Genomic DNA, 16,606 nt, shown 5'->3' with positions numbered 1-16,606 from the left:
CTGAGGTAGGAAAGGTTAAGTTGCAAACAGGTATTTTTAGCACTAAGAAGTGACGATTTTAGAGCAAAATGTACTGCATTTGCTCAAAGTAAAAAAGTGGAATTTCTAATGAAACTCATTGCTAGCATTCATGCTTTTTTGAGCCTCAAGTAGCACAAGCAGTTCTGTTTAATATCTTTACAGTTCTGTTTAATACCTTTACAGTTCTGTTTAATATCTTTATCGATGATTTAGATGAGGGGTTTGAGTCTACCATCAGCAAATTTGCAGATGACACTAAGTTGAGGGGAAGTGTTGATCAGCTGGAAGGCAGGAGGGCTCTGCAGAGGGACCTGGACAGGCTGGAGAGTTGGGCTGATTCCAACGGGATGAGGTTCAACAAGGCCAAGTGCAGGATCCTGCACTTTGGCCACAACAACCCCCTGCAGCGCTACAGGCTGGGCACAGAGTGGCTGGAGAGCAGCCAGGCAGAAAGGGACCTGGGAGTTTGGATTGACAGGAAGCTGAACATGAGCCAGCAGTGTGCCCAGGTGGCCAAGAAGGCCAATGGCATTCTGGCCTGTATCAGGAACAGTGTGGCCAGTAGGACCAGGGAAGTGATTCTTCCCCTGCACTCAGTGCTGATGAGGCCACATTTCGAGTGCTGTGTCCAGTTCTGGGCCCCTCAATTCAGGAAGGATATTGAGGTGCTGGAGCAGTTCCAGAGAAGAGCAACAAGGCTGGTGAAGGGACTTGAACACAAGTCCTATGAAGAAAGGCTGAGGGAGCTGGGGTTGTTCAGCGTGGAGAAGAGGAGGCTCAGGGGAGACCTCATCACTCTCTACAACTCCCTGAAAGGAGGTTGTAGCCAGGTGGGGGTTGGTCTCTTCTCTCAGGCAGCCAGCAGTAGGACAAGAGGGCATGGTCTTAAGCTCTGCCAGGGGAGGTTTAGGTTAGATATTAAGAAGAAATTCTTTACAGAGAGGGTAATCAGGCATTGGAATGGGCTGCCCAGGGAAGTGGTGGATTCTCCATCCCTGAAGGTTTTTAAGATGAGACTGGATGCGGCACTTAGTGCCATGGTCTAGTAACCACGGTGGTAGTGGACCAAGGGTTGGACTTGATGATCTCTGAGGTCCCTTTCAAGCCAGCTGATTCTATGATTCTATGAAGATATGCTAGTGCTATAACACTGTTCAAAGGCTTCTGAAAAACCAGTACTATCTTCCATCATCTTCCCTGGAGCAGGACTATGGCATATTACCATTTAAAGTTTTATCAGCGTAAATCGAGATTTCTTCAGTTACTCAGGAGGTTGGTGGGCTCTCTTCCTCTTGTTGTTTCTCTTATTCCATCTCTTGAAAGCATGGAGTACAATGCAGAACCTAAATCTAGGTTCCTCTTCACTAGAATAACAATACTGGGAAGGTTCTGAGGGTGCAGTTGACTGGGCCCCAACAAATCAGTGACTCCTCAGTGCTAGAAAATACCTCAGGAACAATGGTGCTAATGGGAGTGACTGTAAGGTGACTTTCTGAGCACAAAGATTGGACCAGAGGATTTGGCCTTCTGCAAAAAAAACCCCCTGAGAATGTGACATAATGTAATATGAGCTCTTCTTTTTGAACTGTATCAACAACATTCCGTAAACAACGAGATAAGATCACAAGCACATCAACAGACTACTACTGCAGAAGGCAGTCAGAACCAAATCACACCTCAGCACAATATGCAAAGAAGGTGACTTGATTTTGAGTGAAAACAGGACTAGTGCACACAGGAAGACCCAGTGGCTGGACCTCAGCTATTAATTTCCAAGTATTTTTCTTTTTTCTTTTGAAATACAAAACTTTTATTAATAAAGTCAAATTTGACAAGGAGAGTAAACACATACTGAGAAAATAACTGGATTCTTTACTTTCAGCTTTAATTCAACATTACCAAATTTACTGACTTTATATGCCATGCCCATTTATACACCACAACATAGGTAGCAGGATTTCTTCCCTTGGTAGAGGAGAGAGATCTTTAATCCCTTAAACTACCTGCCTCCCAGTGCCAAGAAAGAGGAGAGTTATGCCTTCAAATTATGGACTTAGAGAGCATGACCTGGAGATCAGGAGGAAGGTTTACAAGGAACATTGCCAGCAACTGGTGAAAGTTCAGAAATTCCACAGTAGGGCCCTCATGCGCCAGTGTAAAAACAGTCCCAGAACACCGTAAGCAAGAAAAGAAAGCAAAGAGATTTTAAGATGCAGCTCTTCCAGGTGACTTGTCACTACATAGCCCATGTCTAAATCTAAATCAGATTTACATGGTACTTCTGTGCAGATGCTGCTTTTAACACCTTTTTTTCTCTGTGCAGATTGAAGGTCAGAAGATACATATGATTAGTATTTAAAGTCTTTTTAAAAAGTATGGCTACTGAATTCAAAGATCTTTGTATAACCTTTTATCTTTCACAGCAGAAAACCCCCCAAATGCTATTCTGTAGTCAGTCTTACAGCATATTTCACAAAATTACAGAATCACAGAATCATTTAGGTTGGCAATACTATTTTTTAGTATTTTAACCTGCTAAACTGAAATATGGACTAAGCTATCAGTTTAACCATGTCAACTGAATTACACACTTAGCTAAATAAGTAATTTTTGGCATGATTTCAGATAAGAAATTATTATTATTTTGAAAGTGAAAATTCTGTTTTCCTTTGGGAAAATTTATGTAGAAGTTACACTTGAACAACTGTAAAAGTATAGGTAACTTCATCACATATTAATACATTCCCTAAACTCTAGTCTGCATGAAGAGCCATAAGTTTATAAAACACAGTCTAAACAGAACAGAGAAAGTACCAGTAGATCATCCTGTTCTTGTGCCACTTGACTTCTTTATGCACACGCAAATTGGGCCATTTTATGTTTGTACTGTACAGGAAAAAAAAGTTCGTGTAGTTTGCTTTATGCAGCATTTATATGAAAAAAAGGATTTAAAAAAATGATGATATAAAACAAACATGAGTTCTATAAAATGGATAAAAAAGGTCAGAGTATCTAATTGACTTAGAAGCTTGACTTTTAATAATTATTTAGGCTTTAAAATAACCAATATCACAAGTGTTATCGGGATTTTAATTCATATAATTTAGTGGTTTGGAGTTATTTTACCACATATAATTTTCCTGTGTTTTATAAATAACTACTTTTTAAAGTTTGGATTATGTTGCTGGTTTAGTGCTCAGCACTGACATCTCATAAGTTTATTTCAATTCGAGAATCTTTCTGGATTAAGCAAATGTCAAGTCTGCAATACAGAGAGCATACAAACCCAGCCTGAGGCTCAAATTTAAGCCAACTGCATATTTTTTTACTGCAATGCCAGAAAAGAGAAAGTACTACTCGTCCCACATTCATTTAAAGTTGAAGAAAACTTGAATATAATAAATTATTTAGAAATAGATTTTTATTATTATCCTCAAAGCAGAGAGAATAGAAATATTATAATATATATATAAAAGAAAATTCTCCAGAATTATAACTGAAGACTGCTGTATATGTTATTACTATAAATGTGTGAAAAGAAGTGTGGCAGATTTTAATAAGCTTTTTCCATACAGATGATAATGACAAAATGTCTTCTAAAACTCATGTTCTATTTAAAAAAAAGAAAAATCATCATGCTTTACCTTGAAGCACAGGAGCAGTCACACCAGGAGTACATCAATACTAATCTACTACTTTTCACATCTGATACATCAATGCACTGGGTGGCGTTTTTTCAATTGTAAAATCGAGCCAAGCCATTTTCAAGTATTTTAAATAAAAGCCATCGGGTGCTAAGTGATTCATTCAGAACTGATATTTACCAAATACTAGTGGAAGAAAGAAAGTATCTATTCAATACAACATAAGATTTGAAGTTTGCAAAACAAGGTCTGCTACCACTATAATTTCTTTCAGTCAGGAAAATCCAATTACTGCAGGAACCTGACTAGCTATTTTTTAGCATACTTGCTGGAACTAAACATTAGCTGACCATGCAAATGTAAGAAAATGCCAAACATTAATTTCACCTAACCTTAGCTTTCTAAAAGCTGGGATGCTAAGGCTGCATTTTGAGTCACAGGTGAAAGGGGAGGTACTTCTAAAGATTGTTTCATCCTACATGTAAATCATGATGCTGCTGTCTTTCCATTGGCTGTACTGGGACCCCAAATATTAAGCTTTCTATCTTTTGGCCAGCTAAAGCCATAAAAGTTGAATATTTCTCTGAGCACTAACCATTCTGAAACAGTGAAAGTATCAACACTTTTTAGCTACTTTTACCTTGCCTTTTCAGTGACTCCCATTTGTTGATGAACATCAATAAATTCCATGAGTTGCCTTTGTAGCACGTTTTCTTTTCCTTCAATTTGCTTAATAAAATCATGCTGCAAAAGAGTAGATACTGTTGGACGCTTCTCATAATCTTTAGTCAAGCACCTGTGCTGGCAGAAAAATACATATGATCACAGAGGGTTCAAAGTTAAGTTTTGAAATTCTTGTCTGGAGTTCTTTCGTGCCTCCATAATAAATACATCCATCTTAATCAAAACAGCTCTGCACTGAAAATTCATACGATTTCACAAAATTGATGAGTCCGAGAAGGTAAGTTATTGCATTTTAAAACTAAATATTCTTTAAATTAAGAAACGTTAAGTGTGTTAAAATGTTATTTCATGTTTTAAGTCTAGAGCCTCACTTGGAAGTCAAACTGGATTTACAAATTAGGCTTTTAAGGAAGAGTATTTGTTGCAACAGATTTCCACAAAGAATACAGAGATATTTTACACATGACATTTACACATGTTTCATATTAAATCAGAGTGGTCTCAGTTCTTACTCACTTGTTAATGAAGTCATTGAATTCAGGTGACCACAGTTCAGGCTGTTGTAGTGTTGGAGGAGGATTCCTGCAAGGATCAGTATGATGATAAGTTAATAAACTACTCACTTCACAAAAACAGTGTGTGAAGGCAGGCTGAGTAATGAGTTTTAGAAGGCCACCGAAAAAAGGTATTGATTTCCACTGGTAAAAGGAGCATGGGTAGATGATGCAATGCCTCACTGGTTCTCCTACTTTATGTAACTAATAAGGAGAAATAGCACTGAGATGATCTACCAAGTGTAGCTGAGAACCACTATAATTTTTTCAATCAAATCAATAAACGGAAATTAAACTAACAACCCATTAATCACTATTCACTTATAATGGCAAGTTTCTTTTTTCAAGCCTGAAACAATATACTTTCTTAAGAGAATTTTTAAAAAGAAATTCTATTTTAAGTTTCCCCAGAAAGATTGAGTTAATCAACTTGCTGAATGAAGTGTCTGAAGGAACTGACTTGTTATTAATTATTTCTCATTCATCAGAAGATAATCAGAAATGAAGGTCTAAACACAGACCTATTGTAAATAGATATGACTTCTTTCTTTTCTATTGTTGGAGCTGTTTATTCTAGGTGTAATTTGGTTGAAATGGTCTTGACAGTCTTCTTCCATTTCAAGAGTATGGTCATGAAGACAAATGAATGACCAATAGACGAAGTGACTTGCTGTCTCTTTTCAATCCATTGAGTTTACTTGCTGTCTCTTTTCAATCAGTTGTCATAACTGCTTTTCTTTAAGTGCTGCTTAACGTTCAGTCTATCACTTTCAGGTTTTACCTAATGTAATGAAAGGATATTGATCTTGTATTTGCTCCAGAGCAGAAAGGTGCCCAGTACTTGTAAGGGTATAAGCCAGGAGTATTTTTGAAGACCTAGCTGCAATGACTGACCACAGTGGTTTGCTTTTCCCATAGGAAGCAATGGTTAGAAGAGCATTCATACTCTTCTTCAGTGCCAAGTCAGCCAAGATTTCTTAAACCTAAAGTTAATTTAAACTAATTTGGGTGTCTTGGCTGAAAAGGACTCAAAGCACTTATGAATACTATGTGGTCTCAGCAGATGTTGTGGTACCGCTCCAGCTGTTAGAGTGGAATCCACAAACTACAGTATGATCATTCCGTACAGACTTGGAGATTGATGTTCTTTGAAATGCTGTTAAGTGGTACTTTGGGTACTTTTATCTCCAGCTTCAAAGAAAACACAGAAGAAGTTGTTATTTGCACTGCCCAAGGACAGCAATGGTGGAACTGCCAGAAACAGCACAAGCTAATGAAAAGCTGAAGCCTAAATGTGTGTGAGTGGTGGAACAACCTTTGCTTCAAAGGACAGAAGATAACTCCTAAAAACAGGTATGGGACCTGTTCAGCAGAGCAGCATATTAAGACTATTTCTATCATAAGTCATTCTTTGTAAAAGAATATACTGTACTTGGCTAAGTGCTGCACTCATGTGGCCTCAGGAGAAGGCCTCACGGCTTTTTCTCAAATGTAGTTACAGTCAGCTCTGAACTTCTCAACGTGCACAAATGGCTGAAGCAGAGCCTGCAGAAAATACAGCTGGACAAAGTATTTCTAACCTCCTCCTAGTATAAATAATTCGAAGAAAGTCCACAAACTTATACAGTCTAAGTTTGAAGAAAAGTAGCACTTAAGAAAAAAGTTCAGTCTAACCTGCCAACAAATAAACAGATGAAGATGTTACCTTGGTATTTTGAAGAGTGCCCTCATGGGGTGCAAATCAGCAAGGGGTGGATCTCCATCTCCCAACTCTATTGCAGTAATACCCAGTGACCATGCATCACATCTGGCATCATAGGAGCTATCTAGCTGCTGCTCACAGGCAATCACCTGTTGGAGTAAAAGATTGGGACAGTCATTGGATGGTCAAATGTCCGAATGTAAGAGCACTCCCAGAGTTGGGGGAATCTCTTACAGGATGGAGATATTCAGTGAAATAAACAGACATGCACACATTTAGAAAGCTGAAAAAAAGCAATGTTTAAACTGGAGAAAGCAAGTGTCCATGAACACCGAATTCTCTGGCCAGATGTTCCTTGGTTGGACAAAAGGCTGCAAATTCTTGACTTTTTCAGGTAAAGGTGTTAAACTGCATCCCATGGCTGAGGAAGTAGAAGGAAACTAAGCAAGCCTACAACTCTGTTAAATGGATTATTCCCGCAAAGTAATTAATGGAGCTATACTGCTCTCTCTATGAAGTGAAACAAGCCGGAAAGCAGAAGCTGAATTCACTATCTCTTATTGGTTCCTTATTCAGCCAAATCAGCCAATTTCCAGATCAAGTAGGTCTGGACAAAGCATTTGCCATCAGATCACAGTAAAGGTATTTCATAGAATCATACAATCAACCGGGTTGGAAAAGACCTCCGAGATCATCAAGTCCAACCCTTGATCCAACACTGCCGTGGTTACTAGACCATAGCATTTCATATACATTTCAGCTCATCCACAATGCTCGATGAATCTACATTTTTTCATCCCATTAGCTGCAGATCTAAGTCAACATGTATGCCATTAGTTACATGGCTAGACCAATGTGTATAAACAGAGTAGTTTCATGTGCTATAAACAGATGTACTTGCATGTGCTTGTGTGGACACAAATAGTTTAAGTAGATAAGTTTATTTATAAGGAAATATTTTCACTGCCTCAGCTTAAAATATATCTTTATATGCTTCAATTTCAGGCTGGAAAAATCTCCACAGAGTCATAGTAAACTTCATTCATAATAACCTCTTCCATTTCTTGGTGTCAGTATGGATATACAGCATTAAAAACTTTCCAGGTGTAGAAGTCAAAAAATAGAAGCTGTAATGCATCATAGTACCACCGTGGGCTCGCTCCTTCCATCCATGGGGAAACAAGACACCCATAGTTTCAGAGCTTAGAAGGCTGGAAAGTATCAATAGTAGTACTCTATACTCTTTAGCATTTTAGTAAGCAATTCGGTGTCTTGCTCCCTGGCTCTAAGCTTGTAATTTCAAAAGTAAATCCCATTTTAACTTGCAAACATGTAAGAAAAACATTTTTAAACACTTTTTAAAAAAAAATTGCATTGCTGTTTCATTTGGTGAAAAGACCAGTGGTCAGGAAGAAAGACAAAGAAAGAGCAGAAATGCAGAATACAGCAGCTTGGATACCAGTGACAAAATGTTCTGAAACATGAATCTAACCTCTGGAGCCATCCAGAACGGGGTGCCCACGGAGGTGTTCCGACGGAGACGAGTGCTGGTCAGCTGAGCAGACACACCTAGAAGAACGAAGGGAAGCTATAATCAGAGCAATGGCTATTTCCATCCAAGACAGCCCTTCTGAATGGCGATGTCCTTGTCTTGCCATGCTACAATTTCCTCCACAGGCAAATTTCAAATACATCTTTCCAGTTTTCTAAAAAGAGAGGCCCACTCCTCAGAGGTACACAGAACTTCTTCAGCTGATGTTCTCCACATAGGTTGTTTCCAGTAACTTCAGTAGGACCAGGACTTGGTCCTAAATGAGTGTTTGATTAGTAATCTGACTCCATATATTTTGACTGGTTAATTAGAGTTTTTCCTGTATTAGGAGAGCAGTAAAGCACTTTAGTGAGGGTGGAAAAGTACGGTACCTTCCACAGCTTTTAATGCTCAGTACTGACCCTAAACTCCTGTTTCATTTTATATCTGTATCTATATCTACATTTCAGGTTAACACTACAAAAGACACTTATCCTCATCTCTTAACTACTCTGCCATAAAGAAGAAACAACAAAATAGTGAAACCTCAAAAATTCTTACAAAAGCAGGAGTCTCTCCATGCTCAAAGCACATTCTCAAAGCAACAAGCCTGCAAATCAGCTTTGCAACATGAGCTGTAGTTTAATAGATTAACTATTTCAGGCCAAGAGCTGGAAAGTGAACTCAGAAGTTTAAAGATTCCTTGCAGTTTTAAATTAAAAAACACTGAAATACTAGGGATTCAAGTGGGCTGCAGCACACTTCTGGCTAGCCTGCCACCAATTTCCTTCCTTACAAAACCAGGGTATATCAGTTGGAAATCACTCTACTGCATGCAAAGGGAAGAGTACAACACATGGAGAAAAACAGCCCCTCAGCAAGCATGTCCTGAACTATTATGGATTTATGAATCACAAATAACTGTGAGGTCCACACATGGAGAGAAACAGCCCCTCAGCTAGCAAGTCCTAAACTATTACAGATTTGAGTAATAGCCAACACTGAGGTCCACCAGAGGCATATTCTAACGTGCTGATATCATGGATGGCCAGAAAGGTCCTGTGCTCTACATATACATGCTCCAACCTCCATCTGCCTGACACTGAAGCTCACTTATTTTGTCTTCATACATACATCTGCTTTCTCTTTAAAAGGGACAACTCCGTTTCACTCCGTGAGTGCCATTTCATTATTCTGAAACACATGAAGCTTCAGTGAGCACCACCAGCAGCCAGTTTCAACTCTGTCTGGTTCGAACATGCTTGACCTTATCTTCCTGAAAACCCTGCAATGGTTCATAACAGGAGCAATTCACATTAACTGTCTAGTGGAAATATTAAGGAAACGTCTGTCTAGGTAGAATTTGATTGGTTTGGGTTTTTTCAGTGTAGTCAGGAAACCACGGAGAGTTTAATCTGTTTTTTCACTCTAAAGCTATGTGTTCAGCTCTGATTCATAAAATACCTGCATTTGTCCATCACAGAAATGAATGTAACATCTGAAAATAAGGGCAGCAAGAAAGACCCGGCCTGTACCTTTGAGACAAGTGCAACCACTGCTTCTGTGGCTGCCTCCCTCTAGTCTACACCAGCCTTGAGGAAGTTGGATCTTTTTCTCTCTCTCTCTACAGAAAGTCCAATACACAGCGTTATGCACCATGGAAAGCAGGACAATGTGAGTCTTAGCACAAAGTCCATCAATCCTGCTTCAGCTCAGCTAAGCAGGGGCTTTGTTTTTGTCACCTCAAGGAGTTGTCTGAAGTCCAGCTTCCGGCTCACAGAGTCTGTGGCTGTTCTGAGCCCTCAGAAAAACATGTCCTTTAGTAAGCACACATCACCACAGGTCTGAAACCATTGCAGTGATGCCAGTAGACATCATTACAGGAGATCCTCAGGTTTGGAGGGAGCTGAGGCTACTCTCCCCTCTCCCTTCCTATGTGTTGTGGGAGTCCCCTGTGCAAAGCTCTTTTTTGCAGTCTTGGACAAGGAAATGGGATTCAGATCTGTGGGCAAAGAAAGGCACTAACTGAATTTTTATGATTCCAGTGTCAGATTTTATAAATAATCATAACTTTCTGTAGAGATAAGGAACATTCATGTATTCAATCTTGTCTGTCTATGCACTGTTGTTTTTTTTCTCTTTGAACTGTAATTATTAAATAAACTGAAGAATTTTTTCCTCCTCACCCTTCTTTTATTTCTGTAAAAAACTGATTTGATTTGAGTTGCTCACCACTACTTTCTGTAGGCTCTTGGGGTTTTTGTGTGCTTTTTGTTTGGTTGGGTTTTTTAATCCTTCCGCTCTTAGCATTAAAGTGGCATTTCAGATTATGCAGTGTAGGTCTTATGACAAATGATATTTCCTTGGGCTTTTTCTGTGTATAGAGGAAAGATAACGTAATTCCATACTTAGTAACATTTCTTCCAGCATTTCAGTAACCAGTCAACCATATAGCTCGCCAGCTTTTTTAAACTTATATATTTTCAAACAAAAACATCTTGCTCCTCCCCTTCCCGTTTACTACTGCTTTTTTGAAAAAATTATTGTCCTAAGAAAACCTAAAATATGTCATAAAATGGTGTTTTATTACAAGCAAATTATAAATCTTATGGAAGTTAAGAGCTTTATAAATGCATTAATAGTACCAATGCACACCAAAAAGAAAATATTGTGGATATATAGCTGTTTTTTATTTTTTCTTTTTTTTTTTTCAGACATAATTTTACTAATAAAAACTGGAAAGCAGGACATTTCTACTATAAGTATTATTCAAGCTTTTCATTGCAAAAACTGGCACATTGGAATAACATCGCGAATAAAGCCACCTGCTTCTGACCTTAGCACTCAATAAAAGAAAAACAGTGCAGAAATTAGCTCCTTATTATTGGGAAAGATTTGTCTCATAGTGCCCAGTCTGAGCAGACACTAAATTGGGAGGCTGTACAACATCACTTTATGATTATGTCCTGTGACAGAAGTATTCACATTTAAGTGGTTGATTCTAGTGAGGGAAGGGCAAGCCCTAATAAATTGTGCTAAATTCACATTCCACACATGGCAGGGAGACACATTCACAACATGTTAGCCACTGTATTTATACATAATGACCTTACCCCAAAGGGTAAGGTCCTTACACTCCTTAGGCTAGCTCTTCCTTATCCCTTCTTTATTTGTGCCCTCAGTGTAAACTTCACTACCAAAGCACCCTCTTTGTGACCTTCTTTAGATTAAGAACATGTAACTCCATCACTCCTCAAGCTAGTCTCTGGACCAAAAACTGCTCACGCTGATAACCTTGCGGATCTAAACAGGCTAAAATGCTTTGAATTACTCCCCAACCTTTCTTTAATCTCCTAGAGAAATAGATGTAAAACAGCAGCAGAATTTTACACTACATTCCTCTTAAGCCTGCTGGCAGGTATATTTTGCCATTCCTGTTTCATGTTGTTCAATGCAAAAAGTGGCCTCTTCTTCCTTGCCTCTTTGCCCAAAGGTGTGAAAGCAGTCCCTAATAAATCACTCAACTCCACCTTTTTACTAGATCTGGAGGCAACAGGTCCTAATGGTTTCAGGTTTTCCTTTAGCACCTGAAGCTTCGCTATGAGAAGAAGCCACCACTCTTGTCAGGATGCAGACAGGAAAGTAGCTACTTTCCCCCACAACAGTGGTGGAGTTATAACTCAATTCCTCTGTAATTGCTGCTATCTTTGACACTCATTTCTTTGTTTTGTTCTTCTGGGTTGTATTGGAGTAATGTATTTTTGTCTGGTACATATCCAGACAAAATATTTCAGATAGATCAGCTGAAATGCAGAAAAAATGGTAAAAAAACCCTCAACCAATGCAATTCCTTCATATTCCATATGACAAAAGACAATAGGGAAAGAACAAGATTAAAACAAAGCAGTTCTGATAGTCCAAATGGCAAACATCACAACACACCAGGTGTGTAACCACATTTAACTGTATTGCAAATAGTGGCATCCCCACTAAGACTGTAAAAGAAGATCAGAGAGCTTCTCCCAGGTTTCATTACTTAGCATGGATAGAAAGCATAGAGATATTTAATAGAAAATATTACTAATGGACCGTAAGGACAAGAGGGATTGGTTTGATGACTTTACAAGAGATGTTTCAGAGGCTTTATGAAACATCAATACTCAGAATTCCTTATAGACTACCATCTGACCTCAAAAGTAAACTTTTAAGTGAAAAGAGCACAGAGGCAATTTGTTTCCTAGGGTGAGCTGTTGCGAGAAAAGCATGCTTGAGAACTTCTGTTCAGTAATAAGTGCTCAAATTAAATCTTGAACTAAAACCAGGTTCTGACCAATAAGATGGAAATAAAGAAACAGGAAATACAGTTGAAATGACGAGTCAAAAAAAATCGATCAAATCAGTCAAAAAGCATGACTTGCTTTTCATAAATCCATGCTGCCTACTCCCAGTCACCTTCTTGTTCTTCATATGTTTAGAAATGATTTCCAGGATTATTGGCTCCATTACCTTCCCAGGGATCAAAGTGGGGCTGACCAGCCTGTAGTTCTCTGAATCCTCCTCCTTGCCCTTCTTGAAGATAGGAGTGACAATAGCGTTCTTCCAGGCTTCAGGAACCTCCTCCAATCTCCAAGACCTTTCAAAGACTATCAGCAGTGGTCTTGCAAAGACATCAGCCAACTCCCTCAGCACTCTTGGGTGCATCCCATGGACTTGTGTAGGTCCAGTTCTTTTAAATGACCTCTACACTGATCCTCCTTTACTGAGAATAAGTTTGCCTTGCTCCAGACTTTCCCACTGGTTATAGGGATTTGGGATTCCTGAAGGCCAATGTTGCAAGTAAAGACTGTGGCAAAGGAGACACTGAGTGCCTCAGTCTTTTCTACGTCCTTTGCCACCACATTCTCTGTCTTTATGTCTTATTTAAATGCACACAGTGTTTTAATGGTGAAAACCAGAGTTTCTCAAGCCCTCTGGAAAACACACACTGTAGATACAATTTTTTAACTGAAATAGGCATATCCAAAAGATAACCAAATGGCCCTTTACAACTCTAGAAAGATCAAAAGCTTAGTATCCAAGAAAACCATGTATATGAACTGTCTGAGAGATGAAAAATCCATGGTGCTTACTACAAAACCAAGAGGTATGGAGTAAAAGGGAGATAAAAAAGTTAATCTGTACTACCAAATACAGGGTGATATAAATGGAAGCTAAAGAAATCAAAGTCTAGTATCTTTCACACTAAACTCACCACAAAGATTAAAGACAAAGAAAAGACATTTTTAAACATACAGGGAAAAAAAATTAAAATCCTAAATAGATACAGAATCATTACTAGGTACATACTGATAATAAAATGGCAAACGGTGACCTAAAAAAAGGCAGGATGTTCACTACATTTCTAAGATATTTAATCTTTTTAAAACAAAAGGGTTTAATACAGTTTCTTTCTCTAAGAAATCCAGACTGTATTACAGACTGGGCAGGATGGTGTGGCAGCATACTCCAGCTTCCCTTAGTCTGTGATTCTGATTGAGCCCTCTCTCCATGGCCTCCAGGAGAACAGGTGACCACAGACTCCCCTCCACATGCTCCTGACAGTTCAGTGCGTCACAACACCAATGATTCTAATCAAATCTCATGCTTCGGGGCTTCAGCTGGTTTCCTGAAAGGGATGCACAGGAACATTTGTTCTCCTGATGCACAGTTGGCCAGATGCATTTAGATATGAGAACTAGTCTTTCCTAGAGCCTCAGGGATTTGTACAACTACATGCAGCCTAGTGCAGTATGACAGTGAGGAAAGTCCTCCTCCTCAGATGCTGCTTTCCTTATAGATTAGATTTCAAACTGACTGCCACTTTGAGACCCCAAAAGGATTTTTTTCCCCTGTATGACTGGGAAAGCCCTGGAGATTTTTCTCATCATTACAGACATGGTTTTCCTGTTATGATAATCAGGGATAATGGCAACACCTATGCTAATAGAATGGAATATTTAAAAACCTCAGGACTGGAATACTTCAGTACAAATGAGTCATTGGGATCAACTTTCAGGTAAAAAATGAATGGGCTTTAGTATACACATATGAGATCAGAGGGTTTCTAATAACCTCAAGAGATTACTATTTTGTGACCCATGAGAAAATCAAGAGGAAACCTTTGGTGGCCAGAAAGGGTTATTTTCTCGCTTCATGTGTCTCTGGCATATGATACCAGCTTTCAGCATCAAGCTTCTTTAATGCTTAAGCCATCAGTGACATCTTTATGTGAATTAATAGAAGAAAATATTTGAAAGACCAAACAAACAGCTTATCCTGGATATAGCATTTGGCCACATGATTTCTGTTTTTTGGTACTGGACAGCACAAAGGTTTTCATTCAAACATGGCCCACAAAATAAGTTTTTAAGGTCTAAGCCCTCAACAAAGAATTAAACATTCAACAATGAAAAGGCTCCACAGCTCAAGTCAATGCAATCCATCTTATCCCCGCTAACCCTGGGCTGAAAAATTTGGAATTATTACTTTGATTGGGTTCAAAGCAGTTTGACAAGCTGCTCATGAGGAAAGCTTTCTTCAAAGTCTTTTACTTTTATTGGCTTCTGCCATACTCTCCTAGTAAATGCTTTTTAGCAGCAACATGTGAATGCCATCCTATATGGTATGCAGAAATGACAACACAATAACAGTCTGGTTCTGATCTGAATCAGTGAAGCAGACAGCTTTATTATGGATGCATGCTAGAATGACTAAGGCAAATATAAGCCTTGCTATGACTCATTGCTTAAAGTAAGCTAAGGGCAGAAAGAAAATCATTTTATTTTTGAATACTTTCAAATTAAATTATTTTAATTAATTGTTTCATTTTTGCAGAATGATTCTGACAGCATTTATAGCTAATGCAGGGCAAGCAGAAAAGGATGAAATGGGATATTCTGACTACTCCAGAATAAGTAATCTACAAAAGTTTGGAAAAACACTACTCAAAGTCATGCTAAGGTCTTCTTCAATCTCAGCTGGACATGATGTATATTAAAAGGGACAGAGATTAAAATGCCCCAGCACTGAAACTTGGATCACTCACAACTGACTTCTCAGCCTACTCACTGAGCACAAGGTGGCTCTAGACTCCCTGTCCATTGCAGCCCAACCTGTACCACGTGCATTCTCTGCACAGTCCTGGGAGCCTTCCCTCCCTCTGCAATGCTACATGCCACAGACACTTGCCAGGCTGATCTGTGATCAGCCAACAAACTGCATCTATCAAGGCTATTTGTGGTAGGGAGAAGCCTCAGCACTGTGTCACAGCAAGAGAACACAAGGGCTGGTGAGGTGTCACAGGGAAAGGATGAAGCTCAGTGCTGTGGTTCCCCACCAATCTCTGACCCAAGATTCCAGATACTTTTTTCCCCACAAGATCAGCAGAAAGCTCCCTCATGCATCACAAAATCAGGAAAGGCGAACAATTAAGCAGATGGAACTATTAAGAAGGAGTCTTACCACAGACTCATTAATTACATTGAGATTGACCCCATTGTTTGGGACATGCTGTACGGTGTAACCGAGTTTACTTCTCTTGAGTTATCATTATAGAAGCTGCTGGCTCATCTACACTTCAAAAACTCAACAAGTTTAGTACAGTCACAGAATTTTAAATATTTTGGCCTGTATTTCTGTATCAGAATAGACACAAATATCAGGCAACAAAACAAAAACACCTGTGTATTCTAACTTATGTTGATCAGTTGTTACTGATCACTAGTAGTGGTAAAGTACTAGTAACAGTCCATAATTTGTAAAGAAGAAGTAGTGCACCACTGCAGAGAAACAACAGAATGCTGGCAGAATTACTCTTTCTAGGGGAAAAAAAATTATTTCAATAACTCAATTGAATTATGAAATTATTACTTTCATTTAGTATTGCACAAATGAAATTAGGTATGCATTTTAAAGTGAACATAAAGATAATATAAAAATACACTACCAAAGAAGTGTCTTAGCATTGACTATTGACTGGTTTCACCAAATTGCAAATTTAAATAAAGATAAGGCCATCTGAAGAAGGCCAATATTAAGATTTCCTTGGCTCTTTACTTTGGAAGACTTCAAATAGCTTTAAAAAAAGAATAATCATTCTCTCCATAGCAAAATAATAATTGAATTACACTCCAAACACAAAAGCTGACCTCTGCCTACTTGCAGTTTCCAAGTTAGATAAAAGAAATAGTTAAAGTATTAAACAAAGGAATGTCAGTTTTCAGAGTCTAAATAAAGCAATACCGTATTCTCCCCCAATCCACTTCTTCCCCAATGAGTAATACTCAGGTTAAATCTCTAATTGACTCAGGCTACTATCCATGATAAAACTGTGCTAGTTGCATGCAAACTGGGATACCTGAAACTGCATTTGGAGTGGTAAGACAATATTCAAACAAAACTTTTAAATCCATCACTGAAACAAAAGCAAAAA

General features: G+C 38.6%; 1 protein-coding gene across 7 annotated transcripts in view; it reads right to left on the bottom strand.

The window, feature by feature from the left end:
• Positions 1 to 16,606, bottom strand: part of MYO3A (myosin IIIA) — a 120,381-nt gene that overhangs the window by 65,222 nt on the left and 38,553 nt on the right. For all 7 annotated transcript variants that reach the window (XM_017817284.1, XM_017817280.1, XM_017817286.1 and 4 more), the window contains 4 exons: positions 8,098 to 8,174; positions 6,609 to 6,754; positions 4,866 to 4,931; positions 4,306 to 4,461 (listed from right to left, as the gene is read on the bottom strand). In XM_017817284.1, coding sequence (XP_017672773.1) covers positions 4,306 to 4,461; positions 4,866 to 4,931; positions 6,609 to 6,754; positions 8,098 to 8,174 — 445 coding nt within the window. The remainder of the gene's footprint in view (positions 1 to 4,305; positions 4,462 to 4,865; positions 4,932 to 6,608; positions 6,755 to 8,097; positions 8,175 to 16,606) is intronic.

This window comes from Lepidothrix coronata, unplaced genomic scaffold (assembly GCF_001604755.1).
Source record: "Lepidothrix coronata isolate B3197 unplaced genomic scaffold, Lepidothrix_coronata-1.0 Scaffold59, whole genome shotgun sequence".
Taxonomy (NCBI): domain Eukaryota; kingdom Metazoa; phylum Chordata; class Aves; order Passeriformes; family Pipridae; genus Lepidothrix; species Lepidothrix coronata.
This window is presented reverse-complemented; position numbering and strand designations above follow the sequence as displayed.